This window comes from Bufo gargarizans, chromosome 1 (genome assembly GCF_014858855.1).
Source record: "Bufo gargarizans isolate SCDJY-AF-19 chromosome 1, ASM1485885v1, whole genome shotgun sequence".
Taxonomy (NCBI): domain Eukaryota; kingdom Metazoa; phylum Chordata; class Amphibia; order Anura; family Bufonidae; genus Bufo; species Bufo gargarizans.
In genome coordinates this window covers 245,300,228-245,312,405 of record NC_058080.1, presented here as the reverse complement: position 1 = coordinate 245,312,405, position 12,178 = coordinate 245,300,228, and the positions used below count along the sequence as shown (strand labels likewise).

General features: G+C 46.9%; 1 protein-coding gene across 1 annotated transcript in view; it reads right to left on the bottom strand.

The window, feature by feature from the left end:
- The window catches only part of LOC122924670 (alcohol dehydrogenase 1-like), a 117,594-nt gene that overhangs the window by 21,049 nt on the left and 84,367 nt on the right, over positions 1-12,178 (bottom strand). Inside the window, exons 6-7 of the mRNA XM_044276005.1 lie at positions 1,571-1,831; positions 1,361-1,496 (exon numbers count right to left, since the gene is read on the bottom strand). Of these exons, the coding sequence (XP_044131940.1) occupies positions 1,361-1,496; positions 1,571-1,831 (397 nt within the window). The remainder of the gene's footprint in view (positions 1-1,360; positions 1,497-1,570; positions 1,832-12,178) is intronic.

Sequence of the window (12,178 nt, the reverse complement as noted above, 5' to 3'; positions counted from 1 at the left end):
AAAAAATGGGATAAAATGAAAAATTTGACAAAAAAAAATGAAATTCTCAAATTTCATTCCCATTTGCCAATAACTCTTGTGAAACACCTAAAGGGTTAACAACGTATGTAAAATCAGTTTTGAATACCTTGAGGGGTGTAGTTTCTTAGATGGGGTCATTTTTCGGTGGTTTTTATTATGTAAGCCTTGCAAAGTGACTTCAGACCTGAACTGGTCCCTAAAAATTGGGTTTTTGTAAATTTCTGAAAAATTTCAAGATTCGCTTCTAAACTTCTAAGCCTTGTAACATCCCCAAAAAATAAAATATCATTCCCAAAATAATTCAAACATGAAGTAGACATATGGGGAATGTAAAGTCATCACAATTTTTGGGGGTATTACTATGTATTACAGAAGTAGAGAAACTGAAACTTTTAAATTTGCAAATTTTTCCAAATATTTGGTAAATTAGGTATTTTTTTACGCAAAAAAAATAATTTGTTTGACTTCATTTTACCAGTGTCATGAAGTTCAATATGTGACGAAAAAACAATCTCAGAAAGGCTTGGATAAGTCTAAGCGTTTTAAAGTTTTCACCACTTAAAGTGACACTGGTCAGATTTGCAAAAAATGGCCAAGTCCTTAAGGTGAAATAGGGCTGAGTCCTTAAGGGGTTAAGGACATGAGGCGAACATTATCCCACCCTATTTAACTCATCCCTATAATCTTATCTCGTATATATTTTTCAGCTTATCAACAATAGAAAAGAAGATTCAAGCTTCTAGGAAATATCCGTCATCTACCTCACCTCCGAATAAGAACATTCCACGAGAATCTTCCGAATTCTTGACATTCACTCTCCATACCCAAAGGTCTACTATCAATTGCTACAGAGAAATTCCTGTTCCTGCAACCCTCATTATTTAACTGTTATCCATGTTATACTACTAAAGAAAGAGTGCAGAGTTTGTCCTCATGTTACTTATATGCTCTCTGGTACATCCTTATTGGTTACCATATGTCCAGTCACACTAGGTTGTACCTAAACAAGTTTTTTCTTTCATGTATTAATGTTTAACTCTTTAGCTGCGGATTCAGTAAAAAGAAAGTAATGCATAATGCTCGCCTCATGTCCTTAATAAAATCTATATTTTCCAGCACCATAGCTAGGAAAATCTCCAATTTTCTTTGAGCCCCAAAACAGGCTGTTCACTAAGGAGTTAAAGGGAACAGGAAGAGAGAGAAAATAATTCCCCAACTACAGTCTGTCTTAATCATGCTCACTCCATAATGCTTATTATGCTCGCTCCTAGTGAGCCAGTTCTATTAAAACTTTGTTTTATTCATTTTTCCCAGTTCCCACTTAAGTACATTGTATTACCTCCAAAAACTGATCCCTTCATGGTTCGACCTGTAAGAAGCAAGGTTGGGTCAACGGACATCTTGGCACTTGAAGAAGCTACTCCAACAATTATGGTGGTTCCGTAGCCAAAGTGAGAAGAAATCAGGGCAGATTCCTAAACATATGTGTAAGAGTTAAAAAAATAATAATAATCCAAAATGAATTAGTCACAACTGCTATGTTACTAACCATGACTTCAGTGTTTCCTATAACCTCAAAGGAATAATCAACTCCGCCCTCAGTCATCTCTGCCAACACTTCATGGATAGGACGGTCAAAATCTTTGGGGTTGATGCATTCAGTGGCTCCACACTCTTTGGCTTTTGCAAATTTATTAGTGTTAACATCAATTCCAATAATTCTGGAAGCTCCAGCTACTTTACATCCGATAATTACAGACAAGCCAACTCCTCCCAGACCAAATACTGCACAGGTAGAGCCGGGTTTAACCTGTAATAAGAAAAACATTAATGATATAGAATTTACATTTTATTAAATGGATAAAAGGATATGTCTGATAGATGTGGATCCCACCTCTTGGATCCACGCCTTTAGCTCGCCTGACCACAACCTATCTGTTGATGAACAACTTATATCTGAAAAGCAGTAAGCATTTCTATATTATTAACTTTTGTACATCCATTGTTATGACTAGAGTTGAGCGAACACCTGGATGTTCGGGTTCGAGAAGTTCGGCCGAACATCCCGGAAATGTTCGGGTTCGGGATCCGAACCCGATCCGAACTTCGTCCCGAACCCGAACCCCATTGAAGTCAATGGGGACCCGAACTTTTCGGCACTAAAAAGGCTGTAAAACAGCCCAGGAAAGAGCTAGAGGGCTGCAAAAGGCAGCAACATGTAGGTAAATCCCCTGCAAACAAATGTGGATAGGGAAATGAATTAAAATAAAAATTAAATAAATAAAAATTAACCAAAATCAATTGGAGAGAGGTTCCATAGCAGAGAATCTGGCTTCCCGTCACCCACCACTGGAACAGTCCATTCTCAGATATTTAGGCCCCGGCACCCAGGCAGAGGAGAGAGGTCCCGTAACAGAGAATCTGTCTTCATGTCAGCAGAGAATTAGTCTGCATGTCATAGCAGAGAATGAGGCTTCACGTCAGCCACCACTGCAACAGTCCATTGGCATATATTTAGGCCCAGCACCCAGGCAGAGGAGGGAGGTCCCGTAACAGAGAATCTGTCTTCATGTCAGCAGAGAATTAGTCTGCATGTCATAGCAGAGAATGAGGCTTCACGTCAGCCACCACTGCAACAGTCCATTGGCATATATTTAGGCCCAGCACACACACAGGCAGAGGAGAGAGGTCCCGTAACAGAGAATCTGGCTTCATGTCAGCAGAGAATCAGTCTGCATGTCATAGCAGAGAATGAGGCTTCACGTCAGCCACCACTGCAACAGTCCATTGGCATATATTTAGGCCCAGCACACACACAGGCAGAGGAGAGAGGTCCCGTAACAGAGAATCTGGCTTCATGTCAGCAGAGAATCAGTCTGCATGTCATAGCAGAGAATGAGGCTTCACGTCAGCCACCACTGCAACAGTCCATTGGCATATATTTAGGCCCAGCACCCAGGCAGAGGAGGGAGGTCCCGTAACAGAGAATCTGTCTTCATGTCAGCAGAGAATTAGTCTGCATGTCATAGCAGAGAATGAGGCTTCACGTCAGCCACCACTGCAACAGTCCATTGGCATATATTTAGGCCCAGCACACACACAGGCAGAGGAGAGAGGTCCCGTAACAGAGAATCTGGCTTCATGTCAGCAGAGAATCAGTCTGCATGTCATAGCAGAGAATGAGGCTTCACGTCACCCACCACTGCAACAGTCCATTGGCATATATTTAGGCCTAGCACACAGGCAGAGCAGAGAGGTCCCGTAACAGACAATCTGGCTTCATGTCAGCAGAGAATCAGTCTGCATGTCATAGCAGAGAATGAGGCTTCACGTCACCCACCACTGCAACAGTCCATTGGCATATATTTAGGCCTAGCACACAGGCAGAGCAGAGAGGTCCCGTAACAGACAATCTGGCTTCATGACAGCAGAGAATTAGTCTGCATGTCATAGCAGAGAATGAGGCTTCACGTCAGCCACCACTGCAACAGTCCATTGGCATATATTTAGGCCCAGCACACACACAGGCAGAGGAGAGAGGTCCCGTAACAGAGAATCTGGCTTCATGTCAGCAGAGAATCAGTCTGCATGTCATAGCAGAGAATGAGGCTTCACGTCAGCCACCACTGCAACAGTCCATTGGCATATATTTAGGCCCAGCACACACACAGGCAGAGGAGAGAGGTCCCGTAACAGAGAATCTGGCTTCATGTCAGCAGAGAATCAGTCTGCATGTCATAGCAGAGAATGAGGCTTCACGTCAGCCACCACTGCAACAGTCCATTGGCATATATTTAGGCCCAGCACACACACAGGCAGAGGAGAGAGGTCCCGTAACAGAGAATCTGGCTTCATGTCAGCAGAGAATCAGTCTGCATGTCATAGCAGAGAATGAGGCTTCACGTCACCCACCACTGCAACAGTCCATTGGCATATATTTAGGCCTAGCACACAGGCAGAGCAGAGAGGTCCCGTAACAGAGAATCTGGCTTCATGTCAGCAGAGAATCAGTCTGCATGTCATAGCAGAGAATGAGGCTTCACGTCACCCACCACTGCAACAGTCCATTGGCATATATTTAGGCCTAGCACACAGGCAGAGCAGAGAGGTCCCGTAACAGACAATCTGGCTTCATGTCAGCAGAGAATCAGTCTGCATGTCATAGCAGAGAATGAGGCTTCACGTCACCCACCACTGCAACAGTCCATTGGCATATATTTAGGCCTAGCACACAGGCAGAGCAGAGAGGTCCCGTAACAGACAATCTGGCTTCATGACAGCAGAGAATTAGTCTGCATGTCATAGCAGAGAATGAGGCTTCACGTCAGCCACCACTGCAACAGTCCATTGGCATATATTTAGGCCCAGCACCCAGGCAGAGGAGAGAGGTCCCGTAACAGACAATCTGGCTTCATGTCAGCAGAGAATTAGTCTGCATGTCATAGCAGAGAATCAGGCTTCACGTCAGCCACCACTGCAACAGTCCATTGTCATAAATTTAGGCCCAGCACCCAGGCAGAGGAGAGAGGTCCCGTAACAGACAATCTGGCTTCATGTCAGCAGAGAATTAGTCTGCATGTCATAGCAGAGAATGAGGCTTCACGTCAGCCACCACTGCAACAGTCCATTGGCATATATTTAGGCCTAGCACACAGGCAGAGCAGAGAGGTCCCGTAACAGACAATCTGGCTTCATGACAGCAGAGAATCAGTCTGCATGTCATAGCAGAGAATCAGGCTTCACGTCAGCCACCACTGCAACAGTCCATTGTCATAAATTTAGGCCCAGCACCCAGGCAGAGGAGAGAGGTCCCGTAACAGAGAATCTGGCTTCATGTCAGCAGAGAATCAGTCTTCATATCATAGCAGAGAATCAGGCTTCACGTCACCCACCACTGTAAGAGTCAATTTTCATAAATTTAGGCCCAGAACCCAGGCAGAGGAGAAAGGTCCCGTAACAGACAATCTGGCTTCATGTCAGCAGAGAATCAGTCTTCATATCATAGCCTAGAATCAGGCTTCACGTCACCCACCACTGTAAGAGTCAATTTTCATAAATTTAGGCCCAGAACCCAGGCAGAGGAGAAAGGTCCCGTAACAGACAATCTGGCTTCATGTCAGCAGAGAATCAGTCTTCATATCATAGCAGAGAATCAGGCTTCACGTCACCCACCACTGCAACAGTCAATTGTCATAAATTTAGGCCCAGCACCCAGGCAGAGGAGAGAGCTCCCGTAACAGAGGATCTGGCTTCATGTCAGCAGAGAATCAGTCTGCATGTCATAGCAGAGAATGAGGCTTCACGTCACCCACCACTGCAACAGTCCATTGGCATATATTTAGGCCTAGCACACAGGCAGAGCAGAGAGGTCCCGTAACAGACAATCTGGCTTCATGTCAGCAGAGAATCAGTCTGCATGTCATAGCAGAGAATGAGGCTTCACGTCACCCACCACTGCAACAGTCCATTGGCATATATTTAGGCCTAGCACACAGGCAGAGCAGAGAGGTCCCGTAACAGACAATCTGGCTTCATGACAGCAGAGAATCAGTCTGCATGTCATAGCAGAGAATGAGGCTTCACGTCACCCACCACTGCAACAGTCCATTGGCATATATTTAGGCCTAGCACACAGGCAGAGCAGAGAGGTCCCGTAACAGACAATCTGGCTTCATGTCAGCAGAGAATCAGTCTGCATGTCATAGCAGAGAATGAGGCTTCACGTCACCCACCACTGCAACAGTCCATTGGCATATATTTAGGCCTAGCACACAGGCAGAGCAGAGAGGTCCCGTAACAGACAATCTGGCTTCATGACAGCAGAGAATCAGTCTGCATGTCATAGCAGAGAATGAGGCTTCACGTCACCCACCACTGCAACAGTCCATTGGCATATATTTAGGCCTAGCACACAGGCAGAGCAGAGAGGTCCCGTAACAGACAATCTGGCTTCATGTCAGCAGAGAATCAGTCTGCATGTCATAGCAGAGAATGAGGCTTCACGTCACCCACCACTGCAACAGTCCATTGGCATATATTTAGGCCTAGCACACAGGCAGAGCAGAGAGGTCCCGTAACAGACGATCTGGCTTCATGTCAGCAGAGAATCAGTCTGCATGTCATAGCAGAGAATCAGGCTTCACGTCAGCCACCACTGCAACAGTCCATGGTCATAAATTTAGGCCCAGCACCCAGGCAGAGGAGAGAGGTCCCGTAACAGACAATCTGGCTTCATGTCAGCAGAGAATTAGTCTGCATGTCATAGCAGAGAATCAGGCTTCATGTCAGCCACCACTGCAACAGTCCATTGGCATATATTTAGGCCTAGCACACAGGCAGAGGAGAGGTTCATTCAACTTTGGGTAGCATCGCAATATAATGGTAAAATGAAAATAAAAATAGGATTGAATGAGGAAGTGCCCTGGAGTCCAATAATATATGGTTATGGGGAGGTAGTTAATGTCTAATCTGGACAAGGGACGGACAGGTCCTGTGGGATCCATGCCTGGTTCATTTTTATGAACGTCAGCTTGTCCACATTGGCTGTAGACAGGCGGCTGCGTTTGTCTGTAATGACGCCCCCTGCCGTGCTGAATACACGTTCAGACAAAACGCTGGCTGCCGGGCAGGCCAGCACCTCCAAGGCATAAAAGGCTAGCTCTGGCCACGTGGACAATTTAGAGACCCAGAAGTTGAATGGGGCCGAACCATCAGTCAGTACGTGGAGGGGTGTGCACACGTACTGTTCCACCATGTTAGTGAAATGTTGCCTCCTGCTAACACGTTGCGTATCAGGTGGTGGTGCAGTTAGCTGTGGCGTGTTGACAAAAGTTTTCCACATCTCTGCCATGCTAACCCTGCCCTCAGAGGAGCTGGCCGTGACACAGCTGCCTTGGCGACCTCTTGCTCCTCCTCTGCCTTGGCCTTGGGCTTCCACTTGTTCCCCTGTGACATTTGGGAATGCTCTCAGTAGCGCGTCTACCAACGTGCGCTTGTACTCGCGCATCTTCCTATCACGCTCCAGTGCAGGAAGTAAGGTGGGCACATTGTCTTTGTAGCGTGGATCCAGCAGGGTGGCAACCCAGTAGTCCGCACAGGTTAAAATGTGGGCAACTCTGCTGTCGTTGCGCAGGCACTGCAGCATGTAGTCGCTCATGTGTGCCAGGCTGCCCAGGGGTAAGGACAAGCTGTCCTCTGTGGGAGGCGTATCGTCATCGTCCTGCCTTTCCCCCCAGCCACGCACCAGTGATGGACCCGAGCTGCGTTGGGTGCCACCCCGCTGTGACCATGCTTCATCCTCATCCTCCTCCACCTCCTCCTCATCCTCGTCCTCCTCGTCCTCCAGTAGTGGGCCCTGGCTGGCCACATTTGTACCTGGCCTCTGCTGTTGCAAAAAACCTCCCTCTGAGTCACTTCGAAGAGACTGGCCTGAAAGTGCTAAAAATGACCCCTCTTCCTCATCCTCCTCCTCCTCCTCCTGGGCCACCTCCTGTTCCATCATCGCCCTAAGTGTTTTCTCAAGGAGACATAGAAGTGGTATTGTAACGCTGATAACGGTGTCATCGCCACTGGCCATGTTGGTGGAGTACTCGAAACAGCGCAACAGGGCACACAGGTCTCGCATGGAGGCCCAGTCATTGGTGGTGAAGTGGTGCTGTTCTGTAGTGCGACTGACCCGTGCGTGCTGCAGCTGAAACTCCACTATGGCCTGCTGCTGCTCGCACAGTCTGTCCAGCATGTGCAAGGTGGAGTTCCACCTGGTGGGCACGTCGCATATGAGGCGGTGAGCGGGAAGGCCGAAGTTACGCTGTAGCGCAGACAGGCGAGCAGCGGCAGGATGTGAACGCCGGAAGCGCGAACAGACGGCCCGCACTTTATGCAGCAGCTCTGACATGTCGGGGTAGTTGTGAATGAACTTCTGCACCACCAAATTCAGCACATGCGCCAAGCAAGGGATGTGCGTCAAATTGGCTAGTCCCAGAGCTGCAACGAGATTTCGCCCATTATCACACACCACCAGGCCGGGCTTGAGGCTCACCGGCAGCAACCACTCGTCGGTCTGTTGTTCAATACCCCGCCACAACTCCTGTGCGGTGTGGGGCCTGTCCCCCAAACATATGAGTTTCAGAATGGCCTGCTGACGTTTACCCCGGGCTGTGCTGAAGTTGGTGGTGAAGGTGTGTGGCTGACTGGATGAGCAGGTGGAAGAAGAGGAGGAGGAAGCCGAGAAGGAGGAGGTGGCAACAGGAGGCAAAGAATGTTGCCCTGCGATCCTTGGCGGCGGCAGGACGTGCGCCAAACAGCTCTCCGCCTGGGGCCCAGCTGCCACTACATTTACCCAGTGTGCAGTTAGGGAGATATAGCGTCCCTGGCCGTGCTTACTGGTCCACGTATCTGTGGTTAGGTGGACCTTGCTACAGATGGCGTTGCGCAGTGCACACTTGATTTTATCGGATACTTGGTTGTGCAGGGAAGGCACGGCTCTCTTGGAGAAGTAGTGCCGGCTGGGAACAACATACTGTGGGACAGCAAGCGACATGAGCTGTTTGAAGCTGTCTGTGTCCACCAGCCTAAATGACAGCATTTCATAGGCCAGTAGTTTAGAAATGCTGGCATTCAGGGCCAGGGATCGAGGGTGGCTAGGTGGGAATTTACGCTTTCTATCAAATGTTTGTGAGATGGAGAGCTGAACGCTGGCGTGTGACATGGTTGAGACGCTTGGTGACGGAGGTGGTGGTGGTGGTGTTGGTGGTACATCCCCTGTTTGCTGGGCGGCAGGTGCCAACGTTCCTCCAGAGGCGGAGGAAGAGGCCGAGGCGGCAGCAGCAGAATAGGCCGAGGCGGCAGCAGCAGAAGAGGTAGCAGGGGGAGCCTGAGTGACTTCCTTGGTTTTAAGGTGTTTACTCCACTGCAGTTCATGCTTTGCATGCAGGTGCCTGGTCATGCAGGTTGTGCTCAGGTTCAGAACGTTAATGCCTCGCTTCAGGCTCTGATGGCACAGCGTGCAAACCACTCGGGTCTTGTCGTCAGCACATTGTTTGAAGAAGTGCCATGCCAGGGAACTCCTTGAAGCTGCCTTTGGGGTGCTCGGTCCCAGATGGCGGCGGTCAGTAGCAGGCGGAGTCTCTTGGCGGCGGGTGTTCTGCTTTTGCCCACTGCTCCCTCTTTTGCTACGCTGTTGGCTCGGTCTCACCACTGCCTCTTCCTCCGAACTGTGAAAGTCAGTGGCACGACCTTCATTCCATGTGGGGTCTAGGACCTCATCGTCCCCTGCATCGTCTTCCACCCAGTCTTGATCCCTGACCTCCTGTTCAGTCTGCACACTGCAGAAAGACGCAGCAGTTGGCACCTGTGTTTCGTCATCATCAGAGACATGCTGAGGTGGTATTCCCATGTCCTCATCATCAGGAAACATAAGTGGTTGTGCGTCAGTGCATTCTATGTCTTTCACCGCTGGGGAAGGGCTAGGTGGATGCCCTTGGGAAACCCTGCCAGCGGAGTCTTCAAACAGCATAAGAGACTGCTGCATAACTTGAGGCTGAGACAGTTTCCCTGGTATGCATGGGGGTGATGTGACAGACTGATGGGGTTGGTTTTCAGGCGCCATCTGTGCGCTTTCTGCAGAAGACTGGGTGGGAGATAATGTGAACGTGCTGGATCCACTGTCGGCCACCCAATTGACTAATGCCTGTACCTGCTCAGGCCTTACCATCCTTAGAACGGCATTGGGCCCCACCATATATCGCTGTAAATTCTGGCGGCTACTGGGACCTGAGGTAGTTGGTACACTAGGACGTGTGGATGTGGCAGAACGGCCACGTCCTCTCCCAGCACCAGAGGGTCCACTAACACCACCACGACCATGTCCACGTCCGCGTCCCTTACTAGATGTTTTTCTCATTGTTATGGTTCACCACAACAACAAATATATTATTTGGCCCAATGTATTGTATTCAAATTCAGCGGGATATAAATTTGAGGCCTAGTATTTAGGCGCTGGGTGACCGGTATGGATTTAGTGACAGAATTAGACTTGGAAATGCACAGAAGCGTGTGTGTGAAGTTATTCTGAATGACCCTATGTGCACCTTCAATATTATATACCCTTTTAGGGATAGATTTCAAATAGCTCTGATATAGCAGAAACCACTAAATTATGAAATTGCTAAATTGGGAATTGTACTTCAACCCAGAACAAAAAATGTGCTTTGACGGACACTAAATATCTTGCCCAGCAACAACAGTACAGCGGTGGGTAACGAGAGATTTAGAGGGATTTAAATTTGAGGCCTAGTATTTAGGCGCTGGGTCACCGGTATGGATTTAGTGACAGAATTAGACTTGGAAATGCACAGAAGCGTGTGTGTGAAGTTATTCTGAATGACCCTATGTGCACCTTCAATATTATATACCCTTTTAGGGATAGATTTCAAATAGCTCTGATATAGCAGAAACCACTAAATTATGAAATTGCTAAATTGGGAATTGTACTTCAACCCAGAACAAAAAATGTGCTTTGACGGACACTAAATATCTTGCCCAGCAACAACAGTACAGCGGTGGGTAACGAGAGATTTAGAGGGATTTAAATTTGAGGCCTAGTATTTAGGCGCTGGGTGACAGGTATGGGTTTAGTGACAGAATTAGACTTGAAAATACACAGTAGCGGGTGTGTGTGAAGTTATTCTGAATGACCCAATGTGCACCTTCAATATTATATACCCTTTTTGGGATAGATTTCAAATAGCTCTGATATAGCAGGAACCACTAAATTATGAAATTGCTAAATTGGGAATTGTACTTCAACCCAGAACAAAAAATGTGCTTTGACGGACACTAAATATCTTGCCCAGCAACAACAGTACAGCGGTGGGTAACGAGAGATTTAGAGGGATTTAAATTTGAGGCCTAGTATTTAGGCGCTGGGTCACCGGTATGGATTTAGTGACAGAATTAGACTTGGAAATGCACAGAAGCGTGTGTGTGAAGTTATTCTGAATGACCCTATGTGCACCTTCAATATTATATACCCTTTTAGGGATAGATTTCAAATAGCTCTGATATAGCAGAAACCACTAAATTATGAAATTGCTAAATTGGGAATTGTACTTCAACCCAGAACAAAAAATGTGCTTTGACGGACACTAAATATCTTGCCCAGCAACAACAGTACAGCGGTGGGTAACGAGAGATTTAGAGGGATTTAAATTTGAGGCCTAGTATTTAGGCGCTGGGTCACCGGTATGGATTTAGTGACAGAATTAGACTTGGAAATGCACAGAAGCGTGTGTGTGAAGTTATTCTGAATGACCCTATGTGCACCTTCAATATTATATACCCTTTTAGGGATAGATTTCAAATAGCTCTGATATAGCAGAAACCACTAAATTATGAAATTGCTAAATTGGGAATTGTACTTCAACCCAGAACAAAAAATGTGCTTTGACGGACACTAAATATCTTGCCCAGCAACAACAGTACAGTGGTGGGTAACGAGAGATTTAGAGGGATTTAAATTTGAGGCCTAGTATTTAGGCGCTGGGTCACCGGTATGGATTTAGTGACAGAATTAGACTTGGAAATGCACAGAAGCGTGTGTGTGAAGTTATTCTGAATGACCCTATGTGCACCTTCAATATTATATACCCTTTTAGGGATAGATTTCAAATAGCTCTGATATAGCAGAAACCACTAAATTATGAAATTGCTAAATTGGGAATTGTACTTCAACCCAGAACAAAAAATGTGCTTTGACGGACACTAAATATCTTGCCCAGCAACAACAGTACACCGGTGGGTAACGAGAGATTTAGAGGGAATTAAATTTGAGGCCTAGTATTTAGGCGCTGGGTCACCGGTATGGATTTAGTGACAGAATTAGACTTGGAAATACACAGTAGCGGGTGTGTGTGAAGTTATTCTGAATGACCCTATGTGCACCTTCAATATTATATACCCTTTTAGGGATAGATTTCAAATAGCTCTGATATAGCAGAAACCACTAAATTATGAAATTGCTAAATTGGGAATTGTACTTCAACCCAGAACAAAAAATGTGCTTTGACGGACACTAAATATCTTGCCCAGCAACAACAGTACAGCGGTGGGTAACGAGAGATTTAGAGGGAATTAAATTTGAGGCCTAGTATTTAGGCGC